The following is a 17,610-nucleotide window of genomic DNA, read 5'->3' on the forward strand; positions in this document are numbered from 1 at the left end:
GCCCGCTGGGCTCCCTCCGCCCCCCGGGCTCGGGCCGTCCCTCCCGGCGGGCGGGACCGAGAGCTCGGCCCGGCCCCAGCCCAGCCCCGCCCCGCGGAGCGGCGCGGACAGAGGCGCGGAGCCGGAGTCCCGAGGAGCCGCGGAGATGCTGAGCTCGCCCTGGGCGCGCTTTTACTCTAACAGCTGCTGCCTCTGCTGCCATGTCCGCACCGGCACCATCATCCTCGGCGTCTGGTACCTGGTAAGCATGTCCCTCGCTGCGGGCGCTCGGCTCCGGCTGCAGGGGCAGTCTGTGAGGGGCTGCTCCGTGGATGGGGATGCCGATGGCAGCAGCTCGGGCTGCCCAGGCGGGTTTCGGAGGGAGCCGCGTTGTTACAGCAGCGTAATGCGCGGGCAGCGCCGCGCTTCCCGCCGCGCATCCCGGCGGGCACAGGCACAGGCTGCTGCCTCGGCTCTGCCGAAACTGGGGCATGGAGCATGTGCGTGTTCAGGGGTCAGGGCAGCGGGGCTGGGCGTACAGTGCACGGGCAGGCTCGGCAGGGTCTCAACCAAAAAGCTGTTTGGGGATTGAAAATGTCATTCGTGAAGACCCCTGGAGTGAGGATTTCCCCCCAAACTTCGGGGCGGTGCGTCTCAGGCCGGGGCTGGCTGCAGCACACGGGCCCCGCCGGTGCATTAGTTCCAGCAAGGCTGCCCGGCCCCTGGCCATACCGCGCAGAAAGTCATGTTTTATCATCTCTGGTCGCTGCTTCATGAAGCAGTCGGGTGTTCTTGTCGCTGCTGTCCCCTGTATGGCAGGTAATCGTTCGGCAGTAGTGTTTTGGGCGGCGTGGTAGGGAGCTGAAACCTTCCATGCGTCTGTTCGCAGGTACTAGAAAGACATCTTTCCTCTTCCAGGATTACTGGACGTGAGTGAGGAATTGACCCTGGAGGCTCCAGGGTTACCATCAGTAACCAAAGGCTGCTTGGCACCCAGTTATTTGGCCTGGGGAAAGACTCGGTGAGGAGGAGCCACATTAAGCCCTCCGTTCCTCTCAGACAATTGCTTCTCCATCGCTTGCAATGTAGGAAAAGCAGTTTTCCCAGAGCTGGGCCAGCCATAGTCGCGGGGTTTGCAGAATAAAAAGAAATCTTTTTTTGCTGTACATAACGTAGATGCACTTCTCAGCCTTCTCAGCCTCCTGTTGGTGTGAGGAATCAGTCTCCGTTTGATGGCAAGGCTGTTCAGAGCTGTTTACCAAGCATCATTTTTCAAATGATTGCAGACGGAAGCAGATTAGACCCGGGCTCGTTTGCTAACTACTGAAATTCCCTGCAGAAGCAAGTGAAAAATGCAGGGCTGGCCTCCACTATAGGACAACTCATTAAATAAATTCAGCCAGTGTAATAAAAAAGCTAGCTTGACATTTATATCCTAGAAGTCATATAAAATGTTCTATGTCCTGTAAAATACATATTTCACCACTGAGAAAATTGTGCATTAGTTGAACCATTTCTTGGTCCTGGTTTAATAAAATATGGTTAATGGCAACATCCACTGCCTGTAGTATCTACAATACTGACAGTATTGAAAAAGATGCCTCTCTTTGCCTGGCTGCAGTGAAGTTTTGGTAAGTTGTAATATGACCTGAAAGCTTTTGAACATTTCTTCTAGGGTGCTTATTATTTCTTTCTGCCTTCAGCTGAATGAAGCCTTTTCACATTGGCTCCACAGAGACAGGGATACAGATATTTTAGCTGGTTCAGTAGACCTAAAGTTATTCGAAGAAGAGGGAAGTGCATCACCTGGGCTTGGATACAAAGAAAAGCCTGATAGCTTTTTAGACTGTTATCTAATCTGTTATTAACATTTAAATACCAGTGGGCCAATTTCACATAGTATTTTACTGCAAAATCTGTTTTGAAATTTCCTTTCCTATGAGCAGGTATTTCCTGATTTACACCTCTTGCTTCTTTTGCTTTCATAACTTTTTCATGGTGGATTTCTAAATTACTTCAAACTGATACGATACACATTTCTTTCTGTGCTTTCTTCTCTATTGCAAGTATTTGAATTTTAAATTTAATCAGTAAGAATAGATATTTAGATGCATGTAGATAATAAATGCTAAACCTTTTTGATCACTTATTATGTTAGGAAACAATAAGTAAGGAAGGAGTAGCTCCTTGAATGAATGGCCCTGGTTGGAAGGTGTGGTTGACAAAGTCATATACAAATAGATTTTTTTTGGCTCGGAAGAACAGTTATGGTTTGGTTACGATGTCCTATTGAGGGTTTACATAAAAAAAGATGTTGTCCTAGTGGCATTTTTTTTTTCTGCATGCATTTTGGGTGATTGCATTACTCCAAACCACATGTGACCTATGAGCATTACCTCGAAGTTCAAACAAAAGCCCCCTCTGATTTTTTGCCAGACCAACATGTATTCTGTATACTCTTTGCCATTATTCTTTAGAGGAAAGTACTTGAGGAAATCCATCAGCCTAGAGAATGAATAGTTTCCTTGTTGCTTTTTCATTTCTCACTGCCTGTGAAGTGTAAGTTTTATTAGTTGTGTGACCATGAATACAATGCTTCAGTAGTAGATGCAGCTAAAGAAGCTAAAAACAGTAGCTTAAAAGTTTCGGCAGACTTTTAACACAACATTTTCACATGTTGAACCAGTTTTGAGTTAGTATAATTTCAGGAGGCAAAATTTAATGTCTGAGTAAATGTGGAAAAATAGTGTCTGAGATGGAATTCATCTTCCCATAGCAACCCTCACAGTGCCATGATGTGCACTGGGAGCTGAAAAGGTGTTGATAACACACCAGTGTTTTGGCTACTGCTGAGCAGTGCTGGCACAGCATCAGTGCTGTGTCTCAACATTCCACCCACCCAGCAATAAGCTGGGGGGATCTTCAGTTTTAATGTTTTGACTGGGTGTTTGGGGTCCTACAAATAGTGGAGAGAGTGGGAAGCTGGGTTTACATGGAGTCATCAGTGCTGCTGTTGAGGACGCTTTCCCACAAAAGTAAGGGGCAGGAACAGTGTGCTTTTCCAACACAGGCAGAGCAGCCACAGACACTTGCAATGGTCTCATAACGTATCAATAGCTGGTAAATAAATATTTAACTTTGCTCTAGTTTAGAACATAATGGATCTCAGAATACTAATGTTTCTATAGTTCTTGTGTTTCAGTAGTTTCTTCCTGGTAGAGCCATTGGTACTACATCTAGAATAATACAACACACCGCTGCGTGATATTGCAGTGTAGCATACATAATGCACTGTACATACTGTCACTGAGCACTGAGGTACTTCAGTGAAAAAAGTAACTTGTATAGGTTGGAGTAGCCAGGGGAAATTTCCTAAACAGAATATCTAATTAGGTTGCAGAATAGCCCACGCTTCAGGAACTGGTGTGTTGCCTTGGGGAGAAAAGCTTAACAAGGGGGTGCTGCAGTGTTAAATAGAAACATTATGCTGAGGATTAAAATGGCAGTAATATGGCTGCCTGGGGGTTAATACTTATTTCAAAGCTGAGGACCAGTTTGGTTTGGCTGGTTATTAATTTTTGGGGTTTTATCTGTCTGAGATGGACTTTACACTTCTCTGTATTATAACATGAAATCAGAGGTCACAATAGTAATGCAGAAACATTTTGGGGCACAAAAGTCTTAAAAGTGTTGTATTAAAAAAAAAAAAACAAAAAAAGCCCCAAAACACGTGAAATTAGAAAGTCACTTCCAACAGCTTAGTTTTGTCACTGTGCTGTTCAGGGCAGTGGCAGTGCTGAAATGAGCCAACTTCAGTTCTGATCTCCAGTGGGTGCTGGAGTCCGGGGCAAAGCTGGCATTTCTGTTTCTGGGTGACCCAGTCAGTGCTGGTGAGTCAGAATAACAACACCCCTGTCAGTGACAGCATTTATAAACACAGTGTGTCTTCTTCCTGAGGAAATGGACTCCACTTTCCTTGTCTGAAACACAAAGAAGGAACAGCATCAGATAAGCTGACAGTGTCATGGAAGGATTTTCCACTCTCCTGGCAGTGGCGGTGGGGTTTCTGCACACCCTGAGGATCCACTGACACCATCTAGGATAACAGGAATTCTGATTATTCCTGATGGACTTTGGTGAGGAGAAGATGAAATTTTAAGGTATCAGTTCAAACAAATAAACAAAGAAAGAGCCTTTGTTTTTGAGCTCTGTGTGCCCAGTGCCTCCTGCTACCTGCCTCAGTGCAGCAGTGCCCTGGGCTCAGGCTGCTCCTCCCCTGGTCTCACAGTCCCCTGGGAACCCCAGGAGCCATTGCCACGCCTGGGGAGCTGCTGCCCTCCCTCTGCACTCCCTGAGGCCCTCACACTGAGGGGCTAAAAATAAAAACTAATGGAAGGCTGAGAACCTTTTATAACCACAAGTTATCGAGTTGTGTGGCTCTCTGTGAAGGATGTGTGGTAAGAACATAAATAGAGCAAGCCGAAGTTTTTAGCTAGGGTAGCTTAAATGTTTGAGCTGCTATTTGTGGAAAGCTCAGCATGAATTGCTAGTTGTGACATTCCAGTTCTGGATTTTTCTGAATATACTGTCGAAAGCATGTCTAATATCTGTCTCTGTCCCAGTAATTTTTAAATAAAAGGATTGAATCCTAATGATGAAAAAATGTACTGGTAGTAGACTTACATTGTAAGCAAAAGAAGAGCACAGCATGCTGTGGTCTCACTGATTTAAGGTTGAACACCCTGACAAGATCAGTAGAGTGCACTGGATCTGATGTCAAAAGGAGAATGAAGATATGTATTTTGTGACTAGGCCATATTTATGTCCTGTTCTTTTTCAAGCCTCATGCAAAACAGCATGTGTGGCAATGTGCTTAAATACCAGCTAGGAGATTTCAGTAATCTTGGCTTACTTGGCAGGGGGTAGAGATCAGCAGTGACTGCTCATGTAAACAAAATATCCCTACACTGGATCCTTCCAAGCTGCTCCGTCTGCACTCCTGCAACCTTTACACTGGCTGAGACTACTCACATCAGCAAACTGTTGTAAGTGAGGGTCCCTTGAAGAGGGTGTAGAGGCCCTTTTAGGGAAAATAAATTCTAAGAAGAAGTTCTTAATTATTTTCAAACCTGTGAGAATCAGGAGATTCTGAAAACTGAAAAAAGGACTGAAGTTGTGAAAAGGGCATAATTGCATGATTATAAAGCCTGATGTGTTATCTCAGTGCCAGGTTGTGGGAATTTTAGTGAATACAAATATGAGGCCTTGTGTTTTACTTAGAAAATTAGCTTGCTTTGTTTTTATATGGAATGAAGTGGGCTAAAAATAAAGGATTTTCAACGTCATGTCTGCATGAAGGGTCATAGTAGCCAGCTCACTGAAGGCCCAGTTCCTTCGTATCATCCAGGGATGTCGCTTCTTGTGTTGTGCCAGTGTGATATGGCTGGGGGTTGGGTCAGATTATCCTGCAGGCAACAGGAGCTTTACCACCTCCAGTGACAGTCCAGTACTGGTGGCACTGGGGAAAGAAGTCTGGCAAAATGGGGCCTGCTGTGGATTCCCCAGGTGGTTGCCCCTCCGTGGCCCAGACTTGGGCTGTATATTCAGGGAAAAGAGCTGGGTGGTGCCAGTGACATCCTAATAATTCCCACCCCTTGGTAGGAGATGTAGTGTCAGCAGCATGAGAAATTTCTCCACTAGCAAGTGAAGGTGTCATAATGTGAAATTACTTGAGATTCCCAATTCTTCTAATAGAAATGGCTGAATTGATTAAATATTTATGTCCCAAGTGCTATGTCTATAAAATGATCATTAGTTTTCCTATTGTCTGTACTTCCCTTCATAAGATGAAAGACAAGATTGTGGAAAAAAAGTAGTAACATTCCCCAGTAACTCATTAGACTCTTCCTGTGCACATGCTTGCTTGTTGAGGAGAGTGGAGAGAAAACTCGGAATTCATTATGAATAAAGAAAAATATGAATCTAACTTTCAAAAGCTTCCCTGATGATTGATGTACATGTTGAATATCCAACTGAGACTGGAGTCAGAGGAGGTTCAGGGTATGTGCTTTTGGACTGGATCACATCCATTTCATTATCTTCAAGACCAGGGGGAAAAAATGACTGATTCTGCACACAAATATCTGCTCGGGGCCTGTATGGCATTTTCTTAACAAACTGAAAGCACATGTATGCATTCTAGGTGTGTCATAGCAAAGAATAAAGACCAATAATTATTATTATCATGAAAAAAATGATCTTATGTGAACGACCTTCTCAATAACCACATTCTGATTGTAACTCCTGTAGAGATACATTGTTAAATAACATTAACAGTTAATAGCATAAAGAATGGCATCAGGAGACTCCTTAAGGAATTCTTCCCTGCTATGCACAAGCCTCGGTTGGTTTCTGCAGTGCCGGATCTTATCTTAGCTCCTTTCTCCAATGCATACTTCAGGCCCTCTTCAGTTGAATTACAAAATAAAGGAACGTATGGGAGGAATTTAAATTGCACAATCAATAAGATAGCTTGCAAAGAGCCTAATCACTCACCTCTGTGTGACAGAATCCATCCCTGAACAGGCCAGAAAGTTTATCTGAGCAAAGGATGGGTTCGTATCCCAAGTTACCTGTGATTTCTCTTCTAGGTGAAAATAGCCAGATTTGTGTGTTTCCTGTGCTGCAGAGAGAAGTAGAAGCATCATTTTATTAGTCTGTCTCAGACTCTGTCATACATCAGTATGACATTAAAACATTTATTAAAAATGTTTTTTCTTGCAAAAACCTTGTAAGTCACTGGAGGGATAAAATTTCTTGTACGTGTCTTTTGGGCAGCCCTTGCACTTACTGAACTGTTTATTAGTCTGTAACACAACACAAGGATTTATGAAAATGTCTTTAAGCTCTAATCCCCTAACAGGCAGTTTTTCTTGTATCCCCAAATACCACAGTAGGATATTTCACAGAGTGTGTAATCATTGCAATGCAGCTGATAATCTGCATCAGTTGTCTCAATAATGGCACAGTTGTCTCATCTAATCAATACAATTATCAACTCAGAAATTGCAAACCTTTGTAAAATACCTTTTTTTTCTTATTAAGGCATTCAGTTGGATAATAAATTCCCTCCAGTGAGAAAACAGATGGTTGGTTGTAAGAGGAGCAAAGTTTATATAAATTATTGTTGAAGGAAAGAATCCCATTAAGAGTTCAGTATGCTATAATTACATTTGGGTTTTTATACAAAGAATCATGAATATATTTATAGAAAGGAGAGGAGGTATTATATTAATCAAGTAAAATGTGTTTGGAAGTTCTGTTGAAGGTTAATATGTATCTCCTAGTGAGCCAGAGGAGAACACATTAAGCTTCCTAAACTGATCGTTGATTAGACTGACGTCAGTGAAAATGCAATTAGTCTTATATATTCTTGGACATATGGAACGGATGTTGCAAAATAGCCAGGAATTAATTTCCTTGATTGCTTTCTTTTTCTCTTGTTTTATTGTGAGGCTTATGCTTTGACTGTAAAACTCTGAAAGTTTAAAGTGGCTGAGGCTTGAAAACGTGCAGGGTAATTTCTGTGCTGTTCTCCAGCAGGGCTGGAGGTTTAAAGCCCCAAATCTCCAAACAGCAGAATAAGAAGCAAAAATGCACACTTGTGTCTGAAGGTGTGAGAGAGTGTTCCTGGTCGATGTGAAATGAATCTGCCAGGGAGGCATCACTGAAGAATTAATATGGACTTGAGCCTAGCACACTGTTCCTGGACCTCCTGTGGGTCAGCTCTTTTTCAGGTGTCTGCAGTCAGCTCAAACTACTGTCATCCTGGTACTCAGCCTTGAAAGGGGTTTTGAGAGTGCTGTGACTATTTTTCATTTTGTTGCTAGTGTGTGCTGAGCAAGGTCTTGTTCTACCCAGAGATATATTAAGCTACTTAAAACAGACAGGACAAATACTTTTGGCAGAACCACAGGTTTGTGGGAGATTTTCACCTTGGAGAGATGCATTTCCTAACAGTAAAACAGCTGTGGCCAGACAGACAGGATACATGTGATTGTGTTCTTTACTATTTCGGTAATTATCTGTATTGTACCATCCTTCCACTTCCTTGCATAACTAAATCCCGGCCTTGGGTTGCAGAGTGCTTCAAGGGTGCACTCACTTGTATGGCTTCTGTGGATATTGCTTGTGGGGGCTACATAAGAGTAATGGATCAATGGTTTGGTGTGTTTTGGTGTTGGTTTTTTGGCTGTTTTTTTACTGAAGTGGTCACATGTGGCTTGCTCTCAAAACTGGAGCACAGTCCTCTCACCAGTGCAGTGGCACATGTCCAAAGAGGCTGGAGGGGACTCTGAGCACAGACAGCGCTGTTGTAGGCTGCTGTGGGTAAGACACACTATGTGCTGGCCAGGGCCAGTGGATACCTGGGCAGTCCAGCCGAGGTAATCAGCTACAGCCGTGTTGCCTGGCCCATCCTCTGTCACAAGTCCAGATCTGTGCGAGCTGCCACAATGCATATCCCAGTCACATTTTAGCAGGTCTGCCCTCAGCCTTTCACAGTCACCTGCAAGGCTCAAACATGGATTTTTGTCAAGGACAAATGCAGAGACCAAACAAATCCCAACTGACCAGCTGAACAACCCTTTTTCTAATAAGTTTTTATTCCATACCATTTCTTTGCTAGTTCTCCACTGCATCCTGAACCAAGATGACCTTTAGGAGAAATTGTCAGTTGATCTGGCAATGATACAATTTGAACATGGGTATATGTGATTATATTTCCCCATTAATATTTCCCTAGAGGTCTTGCTGGGCAGAAGACCTCAGCAATCATTTTCAAGACTTTCCTTAGATACAGGTTAAATTTTCTTTAAATACAATGGAAAAGTAACAAAGACTCCACTGATAAATTTGTACACAAATAACTTATTTCTTTAAACCAGGACAGGACTAAGATTAAATAATGTTACAATCCAGTTATTAAAATTATGAATGAGATGCCTCTGCCCAAGTTAAGGTGCAAACGAGACCATATGCCAAAGTCAATAGTATGGATTTTATGTAACAGCAAATGGGAGGTAAAAAGAGATAGAAAGAAATAGAAAAGGGGACGGGGGAGAAGAGAGTGACAGACAGATTAAGTAGAAAATATCATCACTCATGGATCCTGACGGTGTCCGATTGATCCTGTTCTTCTGGTCTTCTTGGTGGTGAGAGTCCCACAAAATATGCGCTCAGGCCAGGTGGGAATGCCCAGGTACCTTCCCTGTGGGGAACAAGTTTGACAGAGTCTCTTGCAACAGACTTTGGAGCATTTGCATCACTTTGAATCACGTGCAGTGCTCTGGTGCAAGGCCTCAGGAATGAGTCTGGAGGGGCCTTGGGGGTCTTTGATGGATTATGGCACCCCCTCAGCTGCTTCTCACATGAACCTCCGGTGGGTGTGGCCTGTGGGGTTGGGGGTTTCGCAGCTGGGCCGGTTTGTGTAAGGGAGGATGGGTGTTCACTGTCTCTGACCTGAGGTTATGCCATCCAAAACTCTCCTCCTCCTGAGTTGGTTGGGGGGTTAGTCTGTGCAATCCTGCCCTCAGCAGATGACTCTGTGGGCTATGGCCTCCCCCACCCCAAACCCAACCAGAGCTGATTTTCAGGACAGCTGCTGGGTCTGGCTTTCTTGTGGATGCATTCTTTTCCCTAAGCCTTGTTTCCTTCTCCCCAGGCCTGAGGTGACTGAACAATAGTGTTACCTTTATCTTATCTCACATTCCCTTAGCTTAACTCACAGTGTTAAGTTCCCCTCGGGAGGCATCTTTAGGGAGGGGTGGGCTTTGGTGGTTGCAGCTTCTTTATACAGTTTGGCCATAATGGGCAAAAAGTCCTTTATAACTATGGTTAAGCCATGAACCATATAAAATTTCAGTCTCTCACAAGTATATAACAAATTAAACTCTTCTCTAGGGAGGCAGAAACTTCTCATGTGCGTATTGCACAATCTGTCCATCTATTTTTTTAAAATAAATTTAATCATTACCATATTTCATTAATAACAGACCTCTTGTGGTTTGGGTTTTAAGCCTGTTAAAAGGCTGGCAGTAGGCAGTAGTTGAGTCATTTGTATAGAAGAGTGCTGGTAAATTATTCTGGACTTCCTATATCAATTTAATCAGCATAGTCATTAAAGTTCAGTGTTTAGTGTCATAGCAATCAAAGCTGAAATTGTGTATAAAGTCTGATTGAAATATTTTATGCAGCTTTCTATATATATATATGTATATTATATGCTCTCTATAATATGGACTTCGTAGTATGCTACTCTGAGCCTGACTGGATGATTCCTTGACTTCTCATAAGTAATATGGAAAAATAATGACAGGAATTGCAGACTGTCTTCTCCCTGTCTTCTCAAAATTAAAGAATATGAAAACCTAATTGCTACTTTTTGACCTGACTAATGCTCTCTCTATTCCAGTGCAGTATTTCAGACAGCAGCCAGAACCATGCTTTGAGAAACCACACAGGGAGAAAGAACAACTTGTGCAGGGACAACATTTTCTTTTATTCTCCTATAATTTTAAGGTTGGGCAATCACCTGAAGCAGGAAGGCTTGTATTTTGTTTTTAAGATCTTTTGTGATATGACTAAACACTTGCATTTCCTTAATAAATAGCTCATCCTTTTCTGAATTCCTTCAACGTTTTGGCTTCAGTAATAATGCCTGATAATGAGTTTCAATGGTCAAAGGAGTGAAGGACTCCCTTTTAACCCAAGTTCAAGTGTCCCTCTTTCCATTTCCCTTCAGGCTGTTTTGTTTCATTGGATGAAAAGATAATTGAGTGTGTCTGGGTTTGCTACCTTGTGCATCACTGACACATCTGCAGCTTGTCCCTGAGCACTGTAAAGCTGAAACCTTTTCATTAGCATGAGGCAGAAGGCTTACACAGCAGAAAAAGCCAGGGTTCTCCTGCTCCTTCATTCCTGGAGTTCAAGCTAGTGGCTGTGGTGCCCTCAGAGGGAAATTGATTGAATCATTGCCATGAGACTTGACAAGAAGCTTGGGTACACAGAGGGAACATCTTGTTTCTTGTTTTTTTTTCAGGTGCTGTTTGCCTGCTCTTCACAGCACTCAGCTTAAAACCTTCATTTTTAAAACTTCCTCCTTGTTTATTCTTTAGTCAGAATCCAGAAGAAGCCCCCAATGAACACAACAAACACAACACTTTGCCTAACAGGGGGAGACAGAGAACAGATAGAAAAATCTTCCTATATGGGGCAATAAACCTTAATTCATTATCTGCACTAACAGGGATGTTTGGGAAAGGCACCCCAACCCCAGATAGTGCAAATCTACTCTGAGCTATTGAGTTAAATCCTGAACCTGATTTTTTTTTTCCTTTGTAGAGTTCTTTTGTCCTTTTGATGAACAAAATGTTCTTGCTTTTCTTAATATCTTCTATGCCTGAAGAAAAAATGAAGAAAAAATGCAAAGAACATGCCTAGTGAGAAGGCAAAGGTAGATGGGGAGAATTAAAGACATTGACATACTTAAATAGACATTTTCCATACATTCCTATTTTTTCTGATAGTGATACTGACTTCAAATATCCAAATGCTAGAAAATACTCTTCTGTTTAATTTCAAGGAGCAAAAGTCATTTAAGACTGGTGTTTTGTTTCTGTTGTTTCTGTAGGGAACAGGTATCTAGACTCATAAAATTGCCTTGAGTTTTTTGGAGACAAACAGAGGAGAGGGTTTTACTAAGATTTACTTTAGGGTTTCTTACTAGTAAAATTATTGTCCTTGGCGATTTGCTTCAATAGTATCTCTGTAGAGGACAACAGACTAAACCACGCCAGTTTTGTGGGAAATAAAAAATCTGCTAGAACTTCATGTGCCAGTTCCTATGCATTACTGGGCTTCACAGTGTCAAGAAGCCAGCTCTCTGGAGCTGTAAAAAAGGGCACAGGCAGAGAGTTAGTTCTCCCCCAGTGCTGAGATTTAAGCAGTGTGCTTAAGTGCCTCTCTCTTGAGTTCAGTGAGGCTGAAAACAGTCACAGAATTAAAACTGTACGAACGTCTTTCACCACACATAACGCTCAGACTGCTGCATGCGTGGAGTCAGTTATAAATTGAACCCTCTATAGAAATAAAGCTGGAGAGGATTCTTCCTTTTTCCTGTTAATAGAGGTATCTCTCCTCACTGCATTAGAAAGTCTTGGGAGAACTGTAGTAGAATATTTCTAGAGGGGGCCCTGTAGACTTCAACAGAAACATCACTTTATTTTTAATGCAGTGTAATGATTTAAAGTGAGCTTAATATTCCCTCTTCTAAACTCCTTTATCAAAGATATTTTATTTTGACTCTTGACCGTAAGATGGAGAAAGATGGAAAAATTAAGCCATTGTAACTCCTGGCAATTCTTTCAGTGTTTACAGACATTTATGTAAGTTGCTGGCAAAAGCATTTCTCTCTCTGCTTGAGTTAGGGATCATCAGTAGATCGCTGTTAATGGCATGCTCTTAGGAGCTACTGGAACTAATTTTATTTTAGATAAGCTGGGATAGATACCATGCAGCTACACTTCTACAAAAGGTCTGAAATTATAGAGATATTCTTTTTTTCTGATCACCTGTTGCTGCAGTGTTTTCTGACTCCTCTCCCCTGCATTTTATCCCACTGAGTCACCACAATTCACTGCTGACCTCTGGAGCAAATGACATGGGAAAAAGGCGACTCATTGATGGTAGAAGTCTGAAATTTTATTGCATTATATAGTTTGTAATTGCTGGATGCTGCCTGTGGAAGACATGAGGTTGTGTCCTTGCGTCCTAAACACTGGACATTCTCTCTATCTGAACAGCCCCCATATTGTGCATAAGCTGCTGGTTCTTTGTCACAGTGCAGGTGGAAGCAGCACCAGTGGCTGGTGGTGCCCATCCCAGTCTCATCACCTGCTGCCTCTCTTGCTCATGCCTGCATGCACCTTCCCTCACACAGTTATTGCTGTTTAAAGTATCTTCTACTCAAATCTGAAATTATGTTTTGTAAGCCCACAGCAGGAAATCCAGTTACTGCTCCAATATCTGGATGTCTCTTCCATAATATTTCCTCTTTCCCCTTGGCTTCATACATTCTGTGGTCTCTGTAAAGCAGTTATTTTCCTCCCCTTCACTGATTAAAAAGTGGATGTACTCCATCTGGCTGCCAGAGGAGTAAGATTTCGGGATATTTATAAAATAATTATTTTATTTCCGTATCAGAATAAGAGGACAGTTGAGAATGTTTAGGACTTTCTGTTGTCCAGTCTGGTGTTAGGGCACTCTGAACACCATCCTGCAGGGACTGAGCCAGGAGCAGAACTGGGGCTAATCATGGGGTTCACCAACAGCCCCAACAGGGCAGGTGGTAAACCAGGGGGGCCAACCAGAAGCAAAGAGGGCTGGGACCAGGGACACAGCTGGAGACAAGCTGCAACATGCATTTACAGGGTCCACCCAGGAAGCATGGCTGGCGACTGGCATTGTGTTGTACCACTGGGACAGAGACTGATGATCCCAGGCTGACCTGGATGGGGTCCTGGGCCATGGGCAGGGGTATGGAGAGGCCCAGGGTGGGGCTGTGCAGGTCAAATAAGGCCTGTTAGTGTCCGTGGAGCTCCTCTTCTGAACCCTGTGTAGCACTGTGGCTGCAATCAGCTGTAGGACCCAGTGGCCACAGTTCTGACTTGATAGTGCAAAGTCTTGCATTTTATTCTTATTGAAAACTTGTCACAGGCAGAGTGGGAGCCTCAGATAAAGTTTATTAAAGAAGCCCTCCTGTTGAGTCACAGGATGCAGAAAGGATCCCCTTGTTTTTTAAACTCCTCGTAGAAGAGTCTGGGTGTAGCTGGATTGAGTCTTAACCCCAGACTTTGTCAACAGTTTATGTCTAAAGGATTATATAACTGAACCTTTACACAACTTTGTCCCACAGGATAAAGGACAGCAAACCAGATATATTTAAATAAATAGATATGATTTTTTATTATTGTAATGATTAGACAAAACTATCTTAATCAGAATTTTTTACTATGCAGTATAGGAGCTATAATAACTATTATAGTGCACTGTGAAGCAACATTGAAGCAATTGTATTAAAGCTAGCAAAAAAAATTATTAATGATACTTAATTATTACCTGATTAGTGTTACTCACCCGTATCAAAGACAATGGGCCAGTTTCTTTCAGTCAGCCTTGAGAGGTAACCTTGAAGGGCATTCTCACTCAAGGGAGAAATCTCTACACATGCACTCCATGAAGGGGTATGGTAGAAAGCCCTGCTGTTCAAATCTGGGTCTGGGTGATTGACTGACTGCCACTATGTCTCCAGGCCAGCTGTGTCAGCTCAGCAGCTTTAGATAAATTATCAGCAGTATCACGTGTTTGTTCCTTTGTCCAGGTATTTTACCAGGTCTACCACATTTCCATCTCACTATCAGAATGCTTAACTTCAGGATTGAGTCAGACTTGGCTTCAGCATTATTCAATACCAAAGGCAGCGCAAATTCCCCTTTTTCATCTACCACCGATAGCTTTGCAAATAGGATACTGTTCAAGTTATTTTGCCCCATTCCAGGGAGAGCATCCTGCTACAACATCACTGCTGGATGGCCATGGACATGTTTCAGTTTCTCCATCTGTAAAAGGAGGGCAATGTGTCTCATTGGGAAGGTATAGGGCTCAGCTCCTCACTGAAACTTTGCATAATTAAAATGCTTTCTAAGCATTGCTAATTGGTTGTTACACTATTTGTTGCTGAAGTAATGTAAAACATCTTGAAGGAAATTTTGGCCCTATCAAGAGAGCACAGAAATCTCCTTTGCTTTTCCTAGAATGGAGATTTCAATTCTCATACCAACTGCGCATACCAACAGGGAATAATTTTTTATGCTCTTGTCCTTGATCACGTGTCCTTGGAAAACATTACATCAGTTAAGTTTTTAGACACACTGAATTTATGCATTAAAGCATTTTTCAAAATTCAACAGTCACATCACTTTCAAAACAAAAGGAAAACCCGAATGAACACAGTACACCCAACTGTGCACACATTTCTGAGAGAAAGAGGGAGCAAACAAACACATGGTGTATTTCACTTGCGCTGCTGAAAGCACAGCTGGAAAGTGCTCAGATGATTGTGAGGATCTCAAGAGAAAAAACTGATAGAACAGAAAAGTGATGCACTAAAGAGTATTAGGGAGATTCTTACTGACTGCAGCAGACTTCAGATCAGGCAAACACAGTTTATATGAGAATTTAAGGCAATGCTGACAATCACATAATCTGAATCAGGACATATCCAGAAGGAGAAAGTAGAGTGCATAGGTCAGTATTTTATGAATTTTCCTGGCTATATCTGTACAAAAAAAAAGTCTTTAAAATAGTAACACTCTATGTGTTTATGGTTTCTGATTGCTTGGTTATTTTGAGTACTCTTTTTAGGTAACATATTTAGTACTGGCTTATGTTTTCTAGCTTCCTACAAAGGAGTATAAAACAAGAAACAGATTGTGATATATGCTATGCATAATCTTAAAACCCAGCAGGATTTATGGAATGTAACTTTGAATTTTGACAGTCATCTGATGTCTTCAAAGACAAGAGAAAGCCAAGACAAGACCATGCTACAGCATTCCCAACACAAATCTGTTTAGCTGCTCTATGTAAAAATGCAGTAATGAAGATCTCTAACCCCCTCCAGACAATCTCTATTTGCTTCTTATGATTCAGCATGCTGTCTAACCTAATGTTTCTTTTGCTGTAATTCCGATCTGTTTACCCCGTGGATCTGGAGGAAGTTCTGTTGCTGTGTTCTTTTCCCCCTCCTTTCTGCTCATAAAAGACTGAGAGCACATCCCCCTACCTCTTCCTTGCTAAGCAACCCCCGTTATTTCCCTATCTGTCCTACATTCCAGATGTCTGACTACCCTCTGTTCTGATTCAGGATCCTCCCCAGGGTTTTTCCTTGTACATTTTAGAAGGACTTTGAATCCTTTTTGCAGGGGCCCATGGAAGGCAAGTGGGAGGATGGTTCATGCATCTAATACCCAGGTTTCTGCAGTACTGCCCACCACCATGTAGCTACAAAGATGAGCTTATGGGATTCCATGGAGTCACGTTCAGTTAATTCAATATCAGACTCTTTTCTGAGCAGTTGTCACCTACTCAGTTATTTTGCTTCATGTTCTTCTGAAGTTCTTCACAAATGTAATTCTCTATGCTTTTTGGTACTGAATTGTGTTCTGTTGTCTAAATTCTGCTCTAGCTGGTCAAAGTACTTTTATCTCCCAAAGTGCTTACAATTTGGTATTGTCTGCAAATTAGAGAAAGGTAGAAGTCACAAGTGACTTGAAATAACAAGTCTCTCAATGGTCCTGGAAAACCCTAATCAATATATCTTCTGTGCTGGCTGTGAATCCTTAAATCCATGACAGCTGTTCTTTCAGTCCAGCTATCCAGCTGGCAGTGCATTCGCCTTCCTGCACTTTCAACCAAACCAGCTTTTCCTCGCTCATTTATGAGAATCTCATAATGTCAAAAGGTGTGCTAAGATGCAGAGATGGTATATACTGCTTCTGCCCTGTCCATAAGGCCTCTTAGTCTGTCAGAGAAGGAAAATGAGATAAATTACTTACAGTTTGTCCTTGACAAGCCCATGGTGATTGTTACTTGTAGCCATATAAATTTGAAGTGCTAATGGGAAGACTGCTTGATTTTCTGTTCTTATTTTGTTCTTAAATATTACAGTCTAGCCAGAAATTGATTACATGACCTTCCTGCTTTGAAAATGCATAAACTGTGCTTGCTCTTTCCTTGTCTTGTGAACTCAATCTATTCTCAACAGTTTTCAAAGATTGCTAACAGATCTGGTATCAGCTAAACTTAATGGAATTTGCCTATCAAAAAGCATTTATCTTACCTGAGAAATTCTCTAGCCTGTTATGTCTTGAAATAACCTGTGTTTCTACACCTTCTTGTTTCTGTTAGTAACCTGTGATCTGAGTAGAATGACTTTGAAGTGATAACCAAAGCAATAAAAATCCATCTTTTCAAGCATACTGTTTTCAGCTTTCTTCTTTGCATTTTCTTGTTCACCAGTTATCTTCCTAGTTCTGTAGAATAAGCTTTTGGCCTGGCTGCATTGTTTCATGCTGAGCAATCTTCTTTTCTGCAATTAGCTCTCTTCACTTCAAAGTGATATGAGCATTTTGTTCAGATTTGTTTTAAAATACAGCTCTTGGCTACCTCTCTGATCCGCTCATTGCTGATACTTGGCAATCCGCTTCTCCTGAATCATTCAATACTATATTCTTGGCATGTAATCACTTACTGCATTTCATAGCCAAGGCCTTGGTGGCTGTGAATGTCCCTCTGTGCCATATGACACAGGAATGTGAGGATCAGACACTGGGCTCACATTGCCACCTCCTCCCATCCCCCCAGGCCTCCTCATTTAGCAGCTCACCTGAACCAGCTCCTCACTCATGGCCTCTTAAAACAGCCTTTTCCAGCAATTGAGTTCCTCTGTGATCATCTAGCAATTTTACAGGGCCTGTCCCCAGTTCTGGTTCTGCCATGGTGATAGTTCTTGAT

At 42.3% G+C, this 17,610-nt stretch overlaps 1 protein-coding gene across 1 annotated transcript in view; it reads left to right on the forward strand.

Moving 5' to 3' along the window:
• The first annotated feature begins 78 nt into the window (after positions 1 to 78).
• The window catches only part of LAPTM4B (lysosomal protein transmembrane 4 beta), a 61,731-nt gene continuing 44,199 nt past the window's right edge, over positions 79 to 17,610 (forward strand). Inside the window, exon 1 of the mRNA XM_048286286.1 lies at positions 79 to 241. Within this exon, the coding sequence (XP_048142243.1) occupies positions 146 to 241 (96 nt within the window). The 5' untranslated portion in view covers positions 79 to 145. The remainder of the gene's footprint in view (positions 242 to 17,610) is intronic.

Source organism: Corvus hawaiiensis, chromosome 26 (assembly GCF_020740725.1).
Source record: "Corvus hawaiiensis isolate bCorHaw1 chromosome 26, bCorHaw1.pri.cur, whole genome shotgun sequence".
In the NCBI taxonomy this organism is placed as follows: Eukaryota; Metazoa; Chordata; class Aves; order Passeriformes; family Corvidae; genus Corvus; species Corvus hawaiiensis.